Genomic DNA, 23,336 nt, shown 5'->3' with positions numbered 1-23,336 from the left:
TGATGGGGAGTGGAAGGGAAAAAAGGGGAAAAAATGTAATAATTAAACAACACTGCGTCGTCAGCATTGGTATTGTATCAGACACTTGCACTTAACATTATATGAAAATCATGCTCAAATGGAGTTAACAATGTTTTTGACCAGCGAATGATGGCGATGGAGTGTTTTGTCTGTCATTAGAACGGCTGTAACTGTTATCTGTGGCAGCAAGTGCATTGCATTATATGCTTTCATCAACTTTTATAGGTTATATAACGTTGATTGTAGCTATATGGGCACTTAGTTTTTCTTGTTGTTTAACACACAAAATCTCAAAAGAAACGCTTATGCACAGGATATTTAAAACGTACAAAAGTATAGGCTATTGGCTAGATGTTAAATAACCTAATTCCTCTCCGCTCTTCAAACACACAAAAACATTAGCCTTTACAGACATAGTGTTTGAGTAAAGAAAATGCTGTACTATTCAAACATCAATTATTTATTTACCCTTGCATTGCGAAACAGTCTGTCTCCAGGCTGTGCGCGGCGTGTCAATCTGAATGGAGGCGGGGTGAAGTTACGAGGTCTCGCTGAGACAGCACCTAACTGGGCTAGGGTATGGCAACTGCCATACGGAAATGCCGCCCCTGGGTTTTAGCATAAACAGTGTTATGACAGTGCTAACGTACTGTATTTGGTCTTGGCGGACTGGATCTCCTATGCATGCTGCTGCTGCAGAGCAAGCATGGACTACATAAATACACAGACATGCTGCTGTGAGCAAGTAAAATATTCTGTTGCTGCATAAATAGGGATACATAAATCCCATAGCAGATCTAGACAGGTGGAGCTGGGGAGGTGGCAGGTTTGAGATGCAGGTGTGCTGCAGGACCAGCTTACAACAAACACTGAACCAGACTATTTCAATATTGAGCAAGCAATCTAATTGGCTGCAAAATCAGCTAAGGCCAATCAGCTTGTTCCACTTAGTAAATGATGTGATTTCTATCAGGCTATATGTAAAGGCCCGTTTAGTCCTCATATATCTCGATTTTCCAAGACCATGGTGACCCTTATTCTTTAAAGAAAAAGTTGTAGAGGCGGTCCATTAAGATGACAAATATCATATTTTAAATAATTTTAAGACATATTGATGTCCCCTTGGAAATTTCCAGAGGCCCCCTTGTTACGTAGGCCTACCCCTGATTTAAACAGAGCATTGCATGAATTGGAGAGTTTATGCAAGTTTTTATGAGCTATTTCACTAAAGAGTTTATTGACTTCTACACAGACGTCACATTAATGCAACAATTTGTTACATTATTACATACAGTCTAAAAAAGTGCAAAATTGTACAATAGTATCCTTTAAAGGGACAACTTTGTTCCTTATCTACTCGGAAAAGGTCCATTGTAGTTCCTTCAATATACATATTACTGCTATGCATCTTTCAGGGCGAGATATGCTACAAAGTTGCCAATTTAAGGGTACTGCCATAGTTAAATGTGGTTGTAGCTACAGTTTTTGCTATTTTTCTGACAGTTACAATCATACAACAATGTATAACTGCTTCACATAACTTTTCTTTTCATTTTACACAAAAATTGTGCTTGTGTTGCAAGAATGATGCCCATTCAAGGTACATCGATATTGCACATCTTTAATGTGCACATCTTCCATAATCTTCACATAATGTAATGAATTCTGCTCATGCTTAGATCTCGAAGTCATTGGTAAATTATCAAACCGCTTCAAATGTAATACCTTTTTACATGCCAGTTGGATTTCAGTTCAGTTTAGATGTTTGCATAATTTATTCGAGTAAATCCTGCAATGATTTATACCTGCCATTCTCTTTCTGTATCGCAGCGATTGTGGAGGGCGACAGCTTCGAGGAGGTTTATCATAAGGTGAAAACTGTGATCGAGGAGCAGTCAGGGCCTTATATCTGGATTCCCACCAGGGAGCGTCTGTGAGAGTCCACCCAGAGCCAAACCACCTCGCCCAGTCACCATTTGGCCTGCCTGCCCTGGACTGTGGAGCTCCGACTCGTAGAGCTCGCGAGAAACAGACAGAGAGAGAGAGGGAGAGATGGAGAGAGTGAAAGCGAGGGAGAGAAGTCACAGAGACACCAGGAAATGATGGAGTGGAACAGCACAGGAGCTGGCCACACCGCATCTGCCTCTCTTTTCCTCCTTTTCCTAGCTTTGTAACTTCCTTTTTCTGCTTTTAACTTCCTTTCTCTGCCTTTCTCTCAGTCCTTCTCTGTTTCTTTCCGGCTTTCTCTCGGAATAACGTCCTTTCACACAGGACTGGTGAGCTGTTTTTACTCTGTCACGAACTGGGATGCTACAAAGAAATTTTGTATATTGTCAGATTCCCTCTCGCTCTCTCCGAACAAGACAGGAAGTGGAGAGAGATGAACGACCGCCTTGGCTTTTACTGGAATGAGACGTTCAAGAGCTATTCCTGATCAAAGGAGCTTGTTTTACAGTACTAAAGGAGAATTGAACTGAAATATGAAAGTATATTTATCAGTATCAATAATGCGCTGAAATCTTCAATATCAAAGATATTACGACTACTCAGAGACTGACGTTCACTCACAGTTATCAGCATCAAGGGCGTTTAATTCCTTTTAGAAATTTGAAGTGCTTGACAAGTGCTTCCTGAAATGCAGGAAGTACCGAGCTGGCGAAACTAAAACGTTTGCCTCAGTCCTTCGAATGTTCCCCTTAAATAGTTTGCAGCTAGTTCATCACTTTGAATGGATAATAAGGAAGGAAAACGGGAAGACGCAGACTGTGACTTTCATTCTGCACATCATAGAAAGCCACACGCTTGATATTCCGGGGTCTGTTTTCTTTGATTTTCTTGCGCTTTACATGTAAACATGCACATTTAGACACACGCCAACATAGATTTTGTAATGTTTGCCTTCTTCTATCTGGATCTTCTTGCAACAGCCAGATTGATATTTTCCTTTGAGCTGAAATTTATTTGCTCGGTTGGATTATTTCCCTGAGTGCCACAGCTCTCAAACACAATGACTCCAGGCTGCTCTTTAATGTGCAATATCGGGCTCTTCCATAATCTTCTCATAATGTAACGAATTTTAGCCATGCTTAGATCTTGAAGTCATCGGTAAATTATCAAACCGCTTCAAATGTAATACTTTCGCCATTTTTTAAACAGGATTTCAGTTAAGTTTAGATCACACTCATGTGCTGAGTGGCTACGTTCACACCACAATCCAATTCATTATATATATAAATTATTGATTTAAATCAATTTTTTTAAAATTATTATAAATGATATATTCAGTAATTATATTGGAATATTTATTTATTACCTATTATTTATTTAACACCTTGCCTTCCTTCATGCCAGTGGTTGTTTTCACTGTTCTCTGTCTTTTTCACAGCAAAGGTAAACCAAGCATCATATTATGACAAGTAGTAGCTTATTTTAATGAAATATAACTTAAAAATTATTTAAATCTCAAATATTTCATTGTAGAATAGTAGATGTTCTGTTATTGGCCCTTTTTTTTGGAGAATGCTTTTCTCAGATGAGCTCAGGATAGTTCGTGAAGGCACTGGGATGGTGTATGTATTTGTGGTGTCATCAGAAAATACAACACAGTCTCATGGCGATTTGTAACTATTTTATGTTTTGGTGAATTGGTGGCTAATTCATATGAATTTGTACCAACCCATTCATACAGTTTTGTGTGATCACCCTACTCGCAGTTAAAGAGTTAGTTCACCCAAAAATGAAAATTCTGTCATTAATTACTCACCCTCATGTCGTTCCAAACCCAGAAGACCTTCGTTCATCTCGAAGACAGAAATGCAACTGCCATGTTCCCAGGTCCAGAAACGTAGCAAGGACATCGATAAAATAGTCCATGTGACATCAGTGGTTCAGTCATAATTTTATGAAGCTACGAGAATACTTTTTGTGCGCAACGAAAACAATAATAACATAATTTATTCAACAATTCTTGTCCTCGAGTTACCGTCTTCCGCCATTGTGGAGAGTTCCCCAGAACTTAATCAACGTAATCAGCATTGTTTACGTTCAGCATGTACGCACTTTATCCTGAACGTAAACAACGCTGATTGCGCCAATTACGTTCTGGGGTACTCTCCAAAATGGCTGAAGACGTTACCTCGGGGACAAGAATTGTTGAATAAATTACTATTTGTTACGTTTCTGGACCTGGGAACATTACAGTTGCGTTGTTGTCTACGGAGGGTCAGAGAGCTCTCAGAATTCATCAAAAATATCTTAAATTGTGTTCCGAAGATGAACGAAGGTCTTCTGGGTTTGGAATGACATAATTAATGACAGCATTTTCATTTTTGGGTGATCTAACACTTGACGTTTAGGGGTGGAGCTTTGTGCTTTTTTCTAACAAAAACGTATGTTTTCGTACAATCTACATCGTATGAATTCATACAAAATTGCCACCTTGTGAAATAGTTATGTTTTCTCATAAGATGGGGTTGAAAAATCCGCAACGTCAAGTCATTTTTCTGTGACTCCAGAGTGATTAGTCACGTGGCGTTTACAGCTCCAAAAAAAAAAAAAAGAAAAAAAGTTGGATCAGAGTTGAATTCAATGTGATTTTTTCGTTTGCCCCATTCAGGTGCAATGTGAACGTAGCCTTACTGGCCTTTCATTCAGCCCATCCCTAAACTCTCCAGACACACACACACACACACAAACAAACACACAAACACACACAAATACTATCAGGAAAATGGTGTATTGTACAAAGTTTTTTTATGCTGTGTATCAGATTATAATTAACTCTTGTAATCAGACCAATGAGGCTACTTTGATGCATCTCAATGGCCAATCAGTGGACATCATCACACCAGTTAATTGGTGGGTCGATGATGCTGCCGTCACCGAAGTGAAGAGGATCGGGTCTTAATGATGCTGGAGTTTTATTGGAATACGATCGTGGGTTCATTATGTTTGATGAGATAAATTAATGACTGTAATGCCAGAGAATAATCAGCTTAGCTAGATAAGTTTAACAATCCAAGCCTGCCTCCAACTAATTACCCTTCTCAGAGTGAAATACTCATTTGTAAACAATTTTACCCATAATTCTGAGGGTTGACAAAGCGCCCACTTCAACTCTGGCCGACATGAGAATGGCAGAATGATAAATTGGCTTTTTTACCCTTTTGTGCCGTGACAGCGATGCGGTAAAAATCGATACAGTGCTTTAAGCTCAGAGGGCGTCATATTCAAGGTCTAAAGTAAGGATGAAAACGATGGTTTGTCCAGAATGCGGTCCAGGGGTTTGCATTTGATTTAGTGAGATTTCCTGTAAATCAATGCCATGAACATTACTATGGTGATTTATGGAAACAGACTTTGATTGAGACTATTGTGATTGAAAAAAACTGGCACCATTTGTGTCAGGTCAAAAAAAAAAAAAAAAAAGAGTCTACTAAGAAGATGAAGTGAAACACATTTGCACTTATTAAAGGGAAGATTTGATCAGACGTGATGAACAGAGGGTTTCTGGTAGAAAGCAGAGGAATACAGAGCGATCTGGTGGCTTGTTTACTTTCACTTATTTTCTTTTGACTTTTTGCGTTTGAATTTCGATATTTCCGTGTGTTTGGAGTGCAGTGACAGTTCTTTTCTTGCCGTTATTTTTATTTATAGATTTTATATAATTATTTAATTGTTTACTGCTTTGTTTACATCTGGGTTTTGTGTGAAGACTGAGATGCTTTTGCTGTGGTTTCCAAAGTGGAGCTGCACACAATCAAATGTGAAAACTGAAACTAAAAATTTAACTTTACTGTGAAATTAAATAATAATAGTAATAATAATAATAATAATAATTACAAAAAAAGAAAAAAAAAAAAAGAAAAAAATAACTTGCACGCATTACACATACTGATGCTTTTATAAACATAGCCCATAAATAAATTTCCCAAATCATATTATTGGCCACATGAGAAATGAAAAATAATAGCGTATATTGCGGTTTGTATGAGCTGCACAAGTGTGTGCACACACACATACACACACACACACACACCACACACACAATATATTACCAAGAGAAATATATGACCACTCTTACTAGAATGAATTGAGTTGAATTTATTTATTTATTTATTTGAAAGAATCAAATGTATTTTATCGATTTGTATTTGCCATAACATATTATTCTAATTATCCTGAACAGATTGAACATATTGCTTTTATTTTAAAAAAAGAATAATTATGAAAATACAACAATGCCATCTGATGCAAAGTATATTTAAATGATTTATCTAAAAAGAGAGATTTACCAATGACAGTATCGGATTATACAAATGTTTAATTTCAGTGAGATGCTTGTTGTAAATTAGCTACAAAAATAATAAAACTAATTATGTTAACAAGTGTTCTGTTGAAGCTTTTGTTACGGTGTGAATGGGTAATAACAGTGTGGCTGTAATCTCAGTTGCATACTACCATACTATGTATGCATACGATTTTTGCAGTATGCATATTGTATTCCAATATGTAGATGAGTTTGTTTGTTCATCAGAACAGATTCATAGAAATGTAGCATTACATCACTTGCTCACCAATGGATCATCTGCAGTGAATGGGTGCCGTCAGAATGAGAGTCCAAACAGCTGATGAAAACATCACAATAATCCACACGACTCCAGTCCATCAATTAACATCTTGCGTTTGAACGTTTTTACATACATTTTTGCAGTTTTTATTAGCAGAATTATTTAAACGTAATCAACAAATTAAGAAAAGGGTTGCAACTCATTCTGGATTCATCCATTACAATGAAAATGGGAGGTCAAGTTAAGCAATTTGCAAAGGCACACATACAAAATTGAGAGCAATAGTAAGACTAGTTTGTTACTCTGACCAAGTATCATAAGGTCACTGTGTTGTACCAGCCAGCAGGGTGAGCTGTCGAGCTATATGTCAACTTCCCTGTGCACTTCAACTGTCCAGAATTTTCCAGGCCTCTTCTGAAAACCTGATTCTGTATTTATTTGATACTCATTTAATGTACTTTTAACAAATGCTTGAACAAAAAAACTGTCTATTCTGTGCTTGCTCAGCTATGTTAAACTTGAATGTGTATATATTTGTTCTGTCTCTCCATCAACTAAGGGGGTTGCACCCTCTTCCTGTGAGGAAGTCGAACAACAAAGATGCTTCCTTACCGCCCTGATATACAGTTACCTGTGTGAGAGTGTTTTTCATGGCTGCTGCTAACCTTCATGGCACGGCGGATGAATTAGCAGCCAAAATGTGGCTTTCAACTTATCAGTGCGGTCAACGTAATTAGCCGCAAAACACACACAAACATAAATTTTGTGGTTTATGCATATCATCACTATTTAAATCAAGCAGACATGGTGTGTGTGTGGGGGTGTGTGCAGTACTACAGCAGGTGAAATTAAATCATATGGTGAGATTACAGTGTGAAGGACGGATTGGACGTACGTGTGTGTGTGTGCGCGCGCGTGTGTGTTGAGTCTCACCTGAGGGAAGCATTCAGACTGTCAATTGCTTTATTTATCAGCTATGGCTGTCAGAAAGCATTCAGTCATGCCTCTCAGTCAGACTAAATGTGAATGGAACAGAGAGAGAGAGAGATGACTGGAGTATAAAAAAGAAAAAGACTGGAAAAGGGGTCAAGGAGAAACATAAAGAGTGAGGAACATTAAATGCTGTTTTCTAACAAACTTGTGCAGAGATATGAAAGAAAACAGATTGGGGGTTTATCTTAGACTAGTGGTGTTATTATGTATTCATGATGAAAATTAAGGAAATCTAATCACGCAAAAAGAGTAGTTTGCCTAGAATTGACAATTATGTCATTTATTCACCCTCATGTTATTCTGAACATGCATTACTTTACTTTCTTCAATGGAACATAAAACATGTTGGGCAGAATGTTATGGACTGACAGCCTCATTCTTCATTAACTTTCATAGCATCATTTTTCATTATTATATATATATTATATACCGTATACACACACACACAATGAGAGTGAGCAGTGAACAAGGCTGTCATTCTTCCTAATATCTCCTTTTGTGTTCTACAGAAGAAAGATATATGGGTTTGGAAGAACATAATGGTGAGTGAATGATTCTACTAAATCAAATTTTCATTTTTGGGAGTAGGCTACCATTCCTTTGACATACAAAGAACTGAAGAAATGAACATTTAAAATGAATCTTATATAAGTATGAAAGTAGAACAGTAAAATGAAAGATGATAAGCAAATGGCTTTATCCTAAATACAAACAAAAAAGTGGTTTCTACATGCAGTTTATCTTTCATTTCATTATCATTGTTGATGTTGTCTGTGATTTATTATTGATTTTTAATACAACTGGGCATTGAGGTTATGATTTTTTAGTTTAAAGCCATAGAATGCATTGATACAATATTTTAAATTGTTCTCTGATATCTACATAGAAGGTATGTGGATTACGTAAGGGCAAAAATCTCCAGAAAAGGTTTTACATGTCTATTTACAACCCTAGGGTTTTCTCCCTAGAATGAAATGGTCTGTTATTACCTTATTTGGAAGGGTCATGAATAATAAGGTTGAGCTCTGCTCTGATTGGCTGTTTCACAGTGCTGCTCTTTTCAGTAGCTCACACAGCAGGAAGGAAACACAGGGAAAATATATATTTCAATACTTTCTCGTGCAGTTATATCGTTGGGTAATTATACTGTACATAAAATGCGGGCATCAGGGAGCCAAAACTCCCAAAAATGCGGGGTACTGAAACTGCTTTCGAATGCACGATCGCTTTTTAGTTTCACTTTCGAGATTCGCGATCACACATACTATGTTTATACTATGGAGCGGCAGTACTTACCACATATTTTACAAGATCAGATGATTGTCAGTGGTGCTCAGGATCTGTAAATCACTTGTCATCATCCTCAGTCATCTCTCCTTACTCTGTTTATGTTGTAAGTGAAATCTTATGTACTGTAATGTAACAGGCTACCGCTAGAAAGAAGCTAACCATGTCCCTTTAGTGGCTTGTGTTATTTTATTAGAATGCCTTATTTGCTTTCCGTGCCTTTCTGAATACAGACACCAACCCATCCCTGCACTTCACATCCCCTGCACAGCCTGGAACATAACATTTATTTCCATGCCATTTTCGCTGTTGTCCTCATTTGTTTCTTCACAATACCTGCAGAACTTCTGATGATTCGGCTGTGCAGGTTCGGCTGGCGGCTGGCATAGAACATGGGTGGGTATATGCAAATGTTGGGGGCGTACATATTAGTGATCCCGACATTTTTCAGTGGTCTTTTGCATTCACGAGATTTACATTAGGAGGAAACAATGGTGTCTGAGGCTCACGGTATGTCATTTCCATGTACAGAACTGTTATTATTCAACTATGCCAAGGTAAATACAGTTTTCAGCACCCAGACCCTTCTACTACGAAGCAATGCTGTTGTAATAGCTGCAGTATGTGCTTTTGCATTGTCCTGCTGAAATACACAAGACCTTCCCTGAAACAGATGTTGTCTGGAGGGGAGCATATGTTGCTATAAAACCTGTATATACCTTTCAGCATTCATAGTGCCTTCCAAAACATGCCAGCTTCCCATACCGTATGCACCCCCGTACCATCAGAGATGCTGGCTTTTGAACTGAACGCTAATAACATGCTGGAAGGTCTCCCTCCTCTTCAGCCCAGAGGACACGGCATCTGTGATTTCCAACAAGAATGTCAAATTTGGACTCATCTGACCATTGAACACTTTTCAACTTTGAAACAGTCCATTTTAAATGAGCCTTGGCCCACAGGACATGACGGCGCTTCTGGACCATGTTCACATATGGCTTCCTTTTCGCATGATAAAGCTTTAGTTGGCATCTGCAGATGGCACGGCGGATTGTGTTTACTGACAGTGGTTTCTGGAAATATTTCTGGGCCCATTTAGTAATGTCAATGACAGAATCATGACGATAAGTGATGCAGTGTTGTCTGAGGGGCCGAAGACCACGGGCATCCAACAAAGGCCCCTTTGGCCTTGTCTCTTACGAGATTTCTCCAGTTTCTCTGAATCCTCTGATGATGTTATGCACTGTAGATGATGATATTTGCAAAGCTTTTGCAATTTGATGTTGAGGAACATTGTTTTTAAAGTATTCCACAATCTTTTTACTCACTCTTTCACAGATTGAAGAGCCTCTGCCCATCTTTACTTCTGAGAGACTCTGCCTCTCTAAGACATCCCTTTTATAGCTAATCATGTTACAGACCTGATGTCAATTTACTTAATTAGTTGCTAGATGTTCTCCCAGCTGAATCTTTTCAAAATGTCTTGCTTTTTCAGCCCTTTGTTGTCCCCGTGCCAACTTTTTTGAGACGTGTAGCAGGCATCAAATCTGAAATGAGCTCATTTAGTGGATAAAAGTGTAAAATGTCTCCGTTTAAACATTTGTTATGTTCTCTATGTTCTATTGTGAATAAAATATTGGCTCATGTGATTTGAAAGTCTTTTAGTTTTCATTTAATTCAAATTTAAAAAAACATCCCAACATTTCTGGAATTCGGGTTGTATATTAAAACCACACTAGATAAGATATCTTTCTTATTAAAAAATAAAATGTTAAAGGAAGAGTGCAAAATCCATCTTCCAAAACATGTCTTTACTTAAATACACTTTGATAAAAGAATAATTATGATTTAAATTTTAGAGCTGTCAGGATGGATTTGGCGGGATTTGCATACTCATCCATCCATGCATATCCAAAAGTAGCTGTGGATAGCTTGAAGCTGAAAGTTTGTTGTTAAAACGAATGAGAAAAATTGGTCATGGATCATTCAAAGTGCCAAAACTCATTTGATTTATCAGTTGTATAATAAAGAAACTGTTATTTATGTGCCCATCCGCTGAGATAAGATGGCATGTATGTGTACGCTGATACCTCAAACCGAGTCGAAGCACAACCAAAACAATGTTCTTCCTCACGATTCACGCCGTCGTGTTTTTTTTTTTACCACTAGAAGGCAAAAAATTTGCGTACTTATGATAGCCTATTTACTAGCTGCTATAACACTATAGAAAAACCAAATGTGCCAAAATTAAAATAAATAAATAAAAATCTTTGGTGAAATTGCTTTATTTAAGGATATCAAAAGTTTTGGACAGAAGTAATTTTTGTTTTTCATCTCTGTTTTTAGTGTTTATTTAAAACAAGACAAACCTGCTATTATATTCATCTCTAATCTGTTTTTTAGGTAGCCTAGTTCTTCAATGCTTTGAAAACTAGCAGAATACACTAAACCAGTTTTAAATTCCAGTTGCGCAAATAGGAAGTGTTGTGTAATATTCTATGACATTAGCGATGTAATTTGCATTAATTAGTTTAATGAATTTCAATGAGAAACAGGTGAATAAAGACTGAGAGTCAATGTTTAATGTTCAGAAATTATTTCAAGAAATGTAAAGCATTTTGGCTCATCTATTTGTCTGTGTGTGGAGGGAGGGGAGTGTTGTGTTCATCTCTGTGTTTTTCTGAAGGTCTGAATGTGTTTCTTCATTATTTTGTCCACATTGCTTTGAACTATGCTGTATAGCTGTGTGTTGCAATCAGGGCCGTCCCAAGCATGGGGCCTGGTTGCAATGTGTTCATTGTTAAACAACATTAGTTTATTTTCAATTCTTAAAAAATGCTAATATTTTATTTGAAATATATATATGTATTATTGACAAAATATTTCAGTTTGTCTTGCATATCATATTGCATAGATCAGAACATTTTAAGCTGTCATCATGTTACAATGCGCTCCTCAGATGTTACAATGTGTCCCACATATGGGGCCTGTAAGAAGAAAGTATACACTGTAATTACAAAACAAAATCATAACAAAACCATATTTGTACTAGACAAGTGTGAAATTAATTTAAGGGGGGAAAACAATGATACTCTGAACCCCATTTACACAAACCGAGAAAGTTAAATGTTGTGCCCCGCTCTCGCCTATATTTATAAGTTATATTATATGAAATAAGTAAGGATTAGATTTCTGTAAACAGAATGGGTTTAAAATGCACAGTAACCAGATTTAAATGAATAAATCCAATTATAAGCAAACCAGTCTCGTCTCATATATTTGATGTAATTGAATATTGCTTGTTCCACAGCTAGCCGTATCTGAACAATATTCATAGTCTTAATCTTAACGATTTAATCTTAACAAGACATTTATGCACAGGAATAAATACATATTAAAAATATTATTTAAATAAAAGCAAATATGCAACAATATATAATTGTATATATATATATATATATATATATATATATATATTGTTATATATAATACATAATATACAATGGCATTATTATTATTATATTTTTTAGCGTAACTGGCAGACTTGGCAGTGCGGTATTGGAAAAAAATGAACGGTATCACCTCACCCTAGCTTATAAGTAATTCCTAATGGTGTTTGTGGTGGAGGGGAACCTTCCCACACACACATTCCCACAAACACAGTTTCCAGTGCCTTCTGATTGGGTCATCTGCCCATTGTTTGAAACAGGAAATAGGTCATGCGGTGTGAACAGTAGGGGGTGGACGGTGGTAAACGTGTGTGGGAAGGAGCTGCTCCATTGCCCTTTCTCTAGATGGTGTCACAACTCAGCTTGTAAAAATGGTTCTTCAATGTTCCAGAACCATTATCTTTTATCAAGAACCAGTTTGAGTTGGCTATCTGAGATTGAAATTTCTGAAATGTGTCATTTTTCAATACGTTATTTAACTATTCTGTCCTCTGTTTCCTGCAGCCTTCAATTTGAGGACTCTAACCAGTTTAACTATTAATATTTCTCAGGTTTCAGGTTGTTCTTTCTGCTCTTGAGGTGTTTGTAGTCAGAATGGGGTCAGTCTAACAGAGCAGCAGTGTGTTCTGGGTAATCCTGCAGGGAGAGTGAAACCCACACAGATGTTTCTTTCGGTATGCCATCAAACAGGTATGATACTGATACCTGTCAACAGATCAGGTTGAAACAAGGCTTTTGAGAATGTGCATGTATGTGTGTGTGTGTGTGTGTTTGTCCCACAGACACACAGAAAATTCCCCTCACTACACCTCTCCATCCTGGCTGGTCACCATGGCAACAGAGCATTTTCATGTGTCGTCTCCATTCTAACATCCCTAATTAAAATGGGTCTGGTTGGGTGTAAGCCGGCGTGTATGTTTTGCGCAGACATGCGTGCCTGTGTATGCAGATGTTTAAAGGCCACTAAGGAAAAGTACATGTAGCAGGTTTGCTGCAGTAAAACTGAAAACAGACAGAAACATTTACATAACATTCTTGAGGCGATTACTCCCTCTGGCACAGAACACCAACAACACCTAAAGTGTGTGCAATCCATCAATTTAAAAAAATAAATAAATAAAAAGATTAACTAATTGCCCAGATTTATGTAAGTAATCATAATTAATCATATCTAACATTAAAATTTGTAATCATAAATGTACTTTCACATTGCCAGAAGTGCAAATTATCAGGTTGACCTTATTTATATAATTTAACATTTTAATTTAAATGAACGTGAACACATTATTTTTCCCACCTCAAGTTATATGTAAGCTATAACAAACAGATATCTATCAAAATAATTAGTTACAGCATATGTATCCGTGAGATTTTCAGATCAGTTTTTTTTAAGAAATCCGAAAGATAAATTTGTGCTTTGCTTAAACCATTTCCAGCTAACAGGGAACATTCTCAGCACTAATGTTCTGGCAAGTTTCTCTCACAGTTATGAACAAACATTTCTTCCAGTAACGTTCATAGAACATTCATTCAATGTCTTTAATAACGTTTCCAAAATGTTAGCACAAAAACATTATTTATAAAATTATTATTATTAACATTATTTATACAATTATTTCAAGAGAAACATTCCCATAATGTTTACAAAAACTTTTACTATTAAAGTAGTTTTCTGTTACTATTAAAAGTAATGCGTCGCAATATTGCGTTACTCCCTAAAAAAGTAAGTAAATGTGCTACTTTTTATAGAAGGTAATGTGTTACGTTACTTTTGCATTCCATTTTGTCATCTGACCTGAGCTTGCTTGTTTGTTTTGAAATATAAACATTTCTATTTTCGGTAAATGTATAGGCCCTTTCACACCAAAAGTGAAATGACTGTATAATTTGAAGGAATGTTTTCGTATTTATTTTTTACAGGTGCTTTACCAGTATTTTGAATTTTACACTTTTAAAAAGAGTTAACAAATGTCCGTAAAATGAATGGATAATGTTGTGTGTAATGAGCTGCCAGTAATTTTTCTGTTATTTTATGGATTTATTTTTTTTACAGTGTAGTCCATTTTTTTATCAGGTCAAGGCAAAGATACTAGTTCATAAAATTGGATTAAATACATCAAGGATTTTTTGTGTTAACATTTAATTATTGCAGGTTTGTGTCTTATTTTGCTTTTCAGTGTCTTTATAAATTGTAAATTGTTTATAAAATGAGAAAAGTAAATGCATGTTCAGATAACCATCACGTTTACACAGCACACACAACGCCTTTGCACTTACTGCCAATTTATCTCAACATGAAGTTATTACTTGAAAAAGTAACTCAGATATTTTCTTGTAAATTAAAAAGTAATCAATTACTTTACTAGTTACTTGAAAAAGTAATCTGATTACATGACTCGCATTACTTGTATGAGTTACCCCCAATACTGTTCATAAATAATGTGAGCTTTAGACTTAATGGGAACTACTGGGAATACTTTTGTTAGCTGGGTTTATGTCATTTCCTAATAAAACAACTTTGTTGAAGGCGTTTACTTGAGCATATTCATCAGGTAGGTGTGCGATTATGCAGGAAAAACACAATCAAGCTCATTTTGTAAGTAATTTCTAGTGTTCTCTGTGGGTTGTAGTTTTGCTGATCCCAGTGTTTACCCCCTAATATTTAATCCTAACAATCCTAAGAGAAAACGTGGATACGCTTCGGATAAAAGATAATTAAGTCACTTATTATTGAGGCAATTACCCCATAGTAATCAAGGGCACATTGCTCATGGTTTGCGCAAAATGTGGTTGCTGCATATGTTGTCACTAATGTCAATATGCTACATTTGATGCCACTGATGTAAAACCAGGCACAATGCATCTTGAACTGGTGATGTTTTGTCTAAAATTACTTAAAATATTAAGTTTTTAATAAAAAAGATCCTTTTAAAATGCAATTTTGCCATGCAGATGTGTTTTATCAAAAGTGTATTAAGTAGTTTCTTAGCTAGCATTAGTATTGCTGTTCTTTGTGTACTCTAAGAACTGATACCACTAATGGTGTTAGACGCATGATTGTCTCATGATTGAGTTTTATGTAAATTACACTGATACTAGTGTGTTTTAGAGAGAGGTCTACACAATAATTAACTTACCTTCCAACAAAAAAAGATGTAACATGAGCAAAACTCTGGATTTTCTTGGTCATCAAATCTTGCCTTGTGTATGCCGTACTGATATTTACGCTTGTGTGTATCTTAGTAGCAAGTAAACATGATACCCATGACTGTAAATTCCAGGATTGTCAGTTGTCACTCTATATCTCAATAGGCTGATGATCATATTTGATTTTTAGGGTGTGATCAGTGCTAACAGGTGCAACTGCTCATTTCACTTGAACTGTAGGTAAGAGTATAAGAGCGGTCGGTTGGGTGCGATTATAAGTGCAATATCAAAATTACGTAAGACAGTATATGTCACTCCTGGACTGTGTGAAGAAAACTATAACAATACAGCTTCCTATCTGTCTTGTCCCTTGCCTCACACACACTGTAGCTGAACTCGTCCATTCACGCTTTCCTCTCGCACCTCTCTCCCTGTGACTCCCAGGTCTTCACACCGGGTTTCTCCTCAGACACATTTGTCATTATCCCACTCTTCACACTTACTGGAATCCAGCACACACTCCAGACGTAGAGAGAAACTTCCACTGAGAATTCACCAGTAGCTGACAACAGACTGATACTACAATGATCATTATCATCAGTGGTGTTTGCATTGACATAAAAGTCAACGTGAAACAAAATTGTATGTTGCTAATAGAAAGGGATGTCAGCCAAAATGAGAATTCATGAGGCAGATTTGTTTTGGCAAATTTGTAGCTAACATGTATGAATTTGTATGATCACATTTGTATATTTTCATACGATCTGCTCATGCCCCTTGACTGTTATAGGGTTGGGGTTAAGGGTGGGCCTCTCTGGTTCATATAAAATATGAAATCGCGAAACTCATAAAATAATTACATTTACCAGTGAGATTAGGTTGCTATAATAACAGATTACAAAGACATTTTTTCTTTTTGGAACAACAATGCATTTTCCAAGGACAATATAGTGTAGCAAAGAATAAAGCACTAAGTCACTTTTAAAACCAAGCAGCTTTATGTTGGTCAGCGCAATGAATTCACATGACCAACTTGAACATGAGCAAAATCTTCATGGGAAACGTTTTGCATGGATTCCTACTGAAATTAATGGAATTTGCTGTAAGATTTCCAGCACAATGGTAAATGTAACCACACCTTAATTTGTATGTTTAAAAATAAAACAGGATCCATTTTGATTCTGTGTTGACTTTAAAAGCAGAGCACTAGCAAACCTCATTTCATTTTGCCTCAAATTTTGGAAGCAAACATGACCGTTTCGGGCCTCCTCCTCCTCATAATCATTGCATGAATTTAAAAACAAAGTGGATAAAGTGGATGGAGGGAAGGGCATAACGCATGTTTGGCTATATGCTCCATGTTGTCAGGATAATGTTAGCCGAAATGGAAAGCCAGAGTAAATTGCTACCTGGACTCATGGCATTTATTATATTTTTATTAAAGGTTATGAAGAAATGGAATATCATACACTAATGAATAAAAGATGTAAATATGCTCATTTTGTTTTCAAGCTGAAAACGCCAGCTGAAAACTGGCAATGGCAAAAAAGTTAGTATAATATATGCATCTCTTATACATGCATGTGTGGAATTAGGTCTGGATTCACAGCAGAATGGTGTCTAGACCCATTTACTCACCAAAATTATGACTATATACATTGTTTTTGAGGGAGGACAAGAAAGCTCAGACGTTGAGTTCCAATCATAGTGAGACACTTTTGCTACTTTGTCACCCATAAGCAGCTTATACAGGAGATCTGTGACAGTAGCCACATTAAAGTGTGAAGACATGTCTGTGTGCATTCTGTGATTAAATGCTGTTGCTGTGCTTTGACCTATTTATTTGAACCAGCATAATGAACATTTTCCATAAAACTACTTAATGTTGCATACATATCAGACAATACCATAGGCTATATATGCATTGCATCCAGCCTTGTATGTACTGGCATGTTTAAATGCAATGAAAACGTATCTTTCAAAACTGTCTTTCAAATTTACAGTAATGGCCATTTCTGTTTGGTGTCATCACATATGAATACCATAAGCTTAAAAGAAGAACCTCATACACATTACATGAGGTAGACTCAGATTTCTCACACTTGATCGTATCGTCCTCGTCCTCAAATACTTGTTAAACATAAAACATGTCACGGCATGATTTCGCTTCCTTTTCCAGTGGCTCTTCTCTCAAAGGCCCTCACACTTTCTCCCTCCAAGCTTTTTAAGTCTCACACTTTTCCTTCATGGCCTTCCTGCAGTAGCTAATGGTTTACAGCGAGACGACAAGTGCTTGAATTAGCATGACAAGAACCTGAGTGAATGTGCAATCCTTGAGCCAAATAACACGCCGATCCACATAGGTGTGATGAAGAGGGCTCCAGAGATGCATTAGCATCGGAATTAAAGAGGGGAAAAGCTCCCAGTGTGTGGTTTCATCTTACTTTTTAAAGAAAAAAGGTTGTGACAGCTTATTTGAAGCAGTTTTGCTCTAAAGTCAGTAGTTGCTGTGGTCTGGGTTTTCAACAGAAAGAGCTGATCCAAGCGCTGATAAGACTTGTTTACAAAAAGTACTGTGGTGGTACCATGGTACAGTGATGGTATCAGATGGTAATGCCGTGACAGTCTGATATATGCCCACCATGGCACTAAATGATTATCATTCACCGTACAGTGATTTTAAGGAACTCAAGACTTTTCCATAATTTTGCCAGCCAATCATGAATAGCAGATAAGGATTTCGATGACTTTTCCAGGCTAGGTGAATATGGTAGCTTACATGCCAAAAACAGCTGTTGCAATGAATTTCAATATTTGACTTTTTCTTAAGACACTAACCAGGGTTGCAGGACTAACATTTTGTCACAAGGAAAAAAGTCAGTTTAAAGGTTTGTCTAAAGAGTTTGCTAATCACTGCAGGCAGAGCAAACAAGAAAGGCATAACTTCAAGATGAACTAGTGCTTTACACAACTTGCAAACAACGACCTAACTGGATGGACAAAATATCATCGTAAACGCTTCTATTTTTCGTCCAGATTGGCTTTTTTGACCGGCGTGGTGAATTGGCCTATTGGAGGGGGTGCTGGTGGAGGAGGTGCTTGAGAGGAGGAGACTGCTCTTCAGTCGCATTGACCACCTCACATCTACTGCGAGCGGCTGAAGACTCAACGCCTCGTACCAACTTCTAGGATTTGCCGAGATTTTTCTCCCCATCTCGAACGCGCATGTTTTGTTATTATCTTTGCTTGCGTTCGCCACTGGATAAACAGCACGGTGTTCGCTCGTTGAGTTGGCGTATGATCGCATTCAAGCATCGCTTTTATTTCGCAGGATATTCATGTTTTTAAAGATACAAAGGACGCGGTGGATTCGCTGACGGAAATCAGAATTCTGGCGCTGGATGAGGACGTCGATGTGATTTAAACCCGAGCCCCACGCGAACATTTCTTTTCGCACTGTCAGTAAAAGAAGTGGCCTGACGGATTTGTTTTATTAGGTGGATTTTAAAAATCCATCCCATTTCAGAGTGGGAAATTAGGACAAGTCGACCTACACCCCTCACAAAGGGGTTCCAGGCAGCCGAGCGTACGGCATGTTGTTGCTCCGTATGTTTTTGGCAAAACTGGCACATGTTTGCGTGTAACCTAGATAGAGAGGTGGCTTGAGAGATTTTGTTTGGCTTTGCGTTCTTTAATATGGACAGTATTCTTCTCATTCGGTTAGCATATAAAGTTTTGAGTGATTTTTAAATCTCCATTTTTCTCTAAATCTCTATTTCTATAACAAACTTAACTGATACAGTAGGCTATTAGATTTGGTTTTTCTCAATTTAATTAGGCTAAACTGTTCTCGTCTGAAGTTAAGTTTTTTTTCTCTCTCTCATGACTTGGTGGCTTTTCTCGGTGCTGTGACAACTCCCACCGTGCGATTGTTTTTTCCCGATGGGTACAAGACCCAGCTGACGATTCTTAAACCTTTGCACTGTTTGCCCATCTTTGTAAACATTCACAAGTAAAACACTCGTGATTCCACGATGGAGCTCTTCTCCAGGAATGTGGCCGCGCTCTGGATTATCCTGCTGGAGTTCCTGCTCAGATCAGTGGCTGAAGAAGGTAACTCAATCATTTTATTAAACGCAACTACCTGTTGATTGCTTATAGAGAAAGATGTGTTGTTACATATAAAAGTGTCATAACATTGGGTGTTAACCTATGATATATATATATATATAAAACAGAAGCAGTGTTATTTTATTCACTATGCAATGTTTTGACTGGGTATTATGCCCATTCTTCTGTTTTTACAAGGTAATACGACTGAGGCCCTTACTGAGAAAGCATTCATAAATCCATGTATTCGATGGCTAGTTAGCAGTACTCTGGGTTATGTCTAGTAGGCTAAAGACTTAATTTATTACTCACGGTCTGGTCTATTACTTTGTGACCAGAGGCACTGTGAGATTGAGGGTTTGTAAAACGCTTCTGTTTATTGTAGTTGGCGTAATGTTTAGCTTTATTGACGCAAAGAACAATTGAATAGACTGGATTTGTTGAATTTTTTTTCTCCTAAAGGAATCAGTTTTTACAAAAAAAAAAAAAAAAAACTCCTCCAAACGGGAAGGGTGGGGGTGCTGCTTTAAAAGTAGCCTAATAATTATCTCCCTGAAAGTGGGGATTTAAAGTAAAGATTTTAAAAGAGCATTTATAATGGTTACTCCCCTACTTTCACATTAATTGCTTTCAGAGTTTAAAGTGTCCTTTAATAATCAATATAATTACTATGCTCCTGTAATCACTATAGACTGCACTTAATAACATTGATTTCATTCTTAAGCCATTCTCCTTTGTCTTCTTTCCTTTCTGAAAATCGCCGTTGGGTGGATCAAACAGAAGCACAATAAGTGCATCTCAAGTAACACGCAAATGTTAAATTACAAAGAGGATGAGCGATATATGGATGTCTTGGGTCGATAGAAATTTGAGTCCTGTATTGTCAGGGGACATTCCATCCAGTAACCTCAATAAGTAGTCATTTTGATCAATAGAGTGATGAATGGCTGCTCACGGAGGTTTTCAGTCTGCAGTGGCAAATACAGAGAGAGGTATATGTTGCTAGATTTGGCTAAAGGTGACTACGTACCTGTTGTAAGTCTATCAGTTTGCCGCAGGCTGCTTAATCGACGGCGGACGGACGGTTCGGATTAGTTCCGCATTACATGGCGCGGTGCACACACCTGCTCCCCGCTCGCCGAAATCAATTAACCGACCTGTGTGACAGACACACGCAGGTGATGCTCCTCCAACAGCAACACTGGGTCCAATTAATGAGTTATTGACGCATTTCTGTCGCGTTAATTAGCTGACGAGTGTCAGAAATTCCGTAGTTTGCGCTCTCAAGTGAGAAGGCGATAAAGCGTTTAAACCGGAACTGTGAGGCTGTCTCGAGCTGTAGAAGAGATCTGTTATATGCTATTTGATGTAAAAAACTTTAATGTAGCCTACTGGCCACTAAGCAGTATTTTCATTGTTTAATTAAGACGTAGGCTAGCTATATTTTTATACAACTAAAATGTTCCTTCGGTAAAATTAAACCTCTAGATTTAGTTCTTCGAATATTTTTCTCAATATCTCTACATAGAATTGTCAATACGGAAAATATTGGTTTCCAAGGATAAAAACGTTTTGTCCCCTACCTTAAAATCAAGTCAGAAATACTTTCTGTGCATGACATCGAGCTTCTCTGGTAAATTCTCTCCTTTGATAAGTTCTTTAACAATTTTTGGAAAGTGTAATGGAAAGCTGCTGGATAAATTTAAAAAGTCGTAAAAAAAGTAGTTTAAAGAAAAGATAGTTTTGAAGTTACTCATGTTTTGACTGTTTATAGGCCCTCCCTCTGTTTTGATTAGTTTGTTGCTTGTGTCTTGATGGCTTTAATTAGCATTTCTTTTTATTTCTGGTTTTTACTCACCTTTAGCAAGTGTTAATTCTGGCCACCGTTTCATACCAGAATATTGCTAAAAATCAAAACGACCGATTGGGTAACTGTACCTGGTAATTCGCTGAGATGGGAGTTGGGGGGCTGGGGGGAGTTGCTTTGGCAGTTGTAAAGACTAATATGGTGAAGTCAGTAACAGAAGCAGCAGGGGAGATTGGATTTGATTCTGTAGTAACTCAAACCCCTGCGTGAGATTAAACTAATGCCAGATCTGTGAGGATCACTGAACTGATCTCTAATTCCCTTTGTGAGGAAATATCAGCTAAAAGAGAGAGAGGTAACAATGGCTTTCATGTGAGGTCAGAGCTCAGGAACTCTTCTGTCTTCCGTCTTCTTTTACCCTGGAGCAAAAAAAGAGCTTATCCATTCCACCTTCTGTCACTTATTCACTTATTTCTCTCTGTCTCACTCTTCTCATCTCCGTCTCTCTTGTATCTCTCCATCATACGCACATGCATTCACTCTCACAGTCATGGATTGGCTATGTTTGGAATGGAATAGAAGCATACAATGTGGTGTATACTGTATGCTGCTTTGTGACACAGCATACAATGAACTTTTCAAGTGGTATCACATGGCCACACTACAAGCAAGTTTTGGTAACGCAATCATGTCTCTCGCAACAGACAAAATCAGCAAGTCATCTAAGTAATAAGTGCATTCAAGAAATTTGCTTACTGTGCAAAATATTCATACCATAATAATAGTAAGAATAATGGATCACACTTTAGTTTGGGGACCAGTTCTCACTATAAATTATGAAATTTGCCTTAATAAACTCCCAATTTGCTGCTTATTAATAGTTAATAAGGTAGTTGTTAGGTGTTTAGGTATGGGGTGGATTAAGGGATCTAAAATATGATCATGCAAAATAAGGCATTAATATGTGCTTTATAAGTACTAATAAACAGCCAATATGCTAGTAAAATGTATGCTAATAAGCAACTAGTTAATAGTGAGAATAGTTTCTTAAACAAAAGTGTTACCAAATTATGTTATGATTGTGTACCATTTTTAACATACATGTTTAGTGGCATAATGATGCAAAAATCAATATTGATGCAGAACACTTTTTATTCTTCTCTCTTCTTTTTGTGGTTCACTTGTTCTTTTTTGGCTGTGGTGAAGTTTCCTCTACTTCTCTCCCGCTGCAGAAAAGCACATCCCTCCTCAGAAATCCTATTAAATGGAACTGATTTTTATAAGACAGGGATTTGCATTTAAAGCGGTGCTCTCCTCTCTCCCCCGCTCCTCACTCTCTCTTTGGTTGTTAATCCTGTGATTAGCCGCTTGAAGATTTAAACTGCAGCTCCGCGTCTCATCTCTAATCATCAATCCCGCACCTTTACTCTCTACAGAGTTACCACAGTATGTTTGTCTCAAACCCAGAGAGCTTCCAGTTGCATATGCATGGTGGATCTCATGTGGAAGGAATCCTTTTTCAACTTTTATTCTTTCATGTGTGTTTTTTTGTGTTTGAGTGTGTGGTCTGCAATTGCTCCGGTTGCCGATCCAAACACTGTGCAGATTGATAGGATGATAACAGTGCTCAAGCAGCTCTTGTTGGGATTGGACTCCCTCTCTCTCTCTCTCTCTCGCTCTCTCTCGCTTTCATGTCTCTTCAGCCAGTGCATCAGTGTCAATACCGTCCTGATGGATGAGGGGCTGACAGCCTAAGAGTCTCTCGTTTTATCTTTTTTCTCTCTATCTCCATCATTCCCTCCTACACGCCTCTAAAAGCGGTTGAGAATCACCGTTTAGCATGAGAGGAGACCTTTGACCTCACAGAGGCAGACACAATCAGTGTAGAAAGAAGAGAACCGATCAGGTGATCGAGGAACTCCAATAATGCAGTGGGTCATTTCTGTAAGTGGA

The 23,336-nt window shown here is 37.4% G+C and overlaps 2 protein-coding genes across 7 annotated transcripts in view; both read left to right on the top strand.

Moving 5' to 3' along the window:
- Nucleotides 1-6,373, top strand: part of LOC131540853 (disks large homolog 4) — a 175,816-nt gene extending 169,443 nt beyond the window's left edge. For all 5 annotated transcript variants that reach the window (XM_058776150.1, XM_058776149.1, XM_058776148.1 and 2 more), the window contains one exon: nt 1,852-6,373. In XM_058776150.1, coding sequence (XP_058632133.1) covers nt 1,852-1,958 — 107 coding nt within the window. In that variant the 3' untranslated portion in view covers nt 1,959-6,373. The remainder of the gene's footprint in view (nt 1-1,851) is intronic.
- A 12,251-nt stretch (nt 6,374-18,624) lies between these two features.
- ephb4a (eph receptor B4a) overlaps nt 18,625-23,336 on the top strand; it is a 41,279-nt gene continuing 36,567 nt past the window's right edge. For both annotated transcript variants that reach the window (XM_058776038.1, XM_058776037.1), the window contains exon 1: nt 18,625-19,579. In XM_058776038.1, coding sequence (XP_058632021.1) covers nt 19,501-19,579 — 79 coding nt within the window. In that variant the 5' untranslated portion in view covers nt 18,625-19,500. The remainder of the gene's footprint in view (nt 19,580-23,336) is intronic.

The sequence above is a fragment of the Onychostoma macrolepis genome, chromosome 05, assembly GCF_012432095.1.
Source record: "Onychostoma macrolepis isolate SWU-2019 chromosome 05, ASM1243209v1, whole genome shotgun sequence".
Classification (NCBI taxonomy): domain Eukaryota; kingdom Metazoa; phylum Chordata; class Actinopteri; order Cypriniformes; family Cyprinidae; genus Onychostoma; species Onychostoma macrolepis.
The sequence above is the reverse complement of the archived record's forward strand: the minus strand, read 5'-3'. Positions and strand labels throughout refer to the sequence as shown.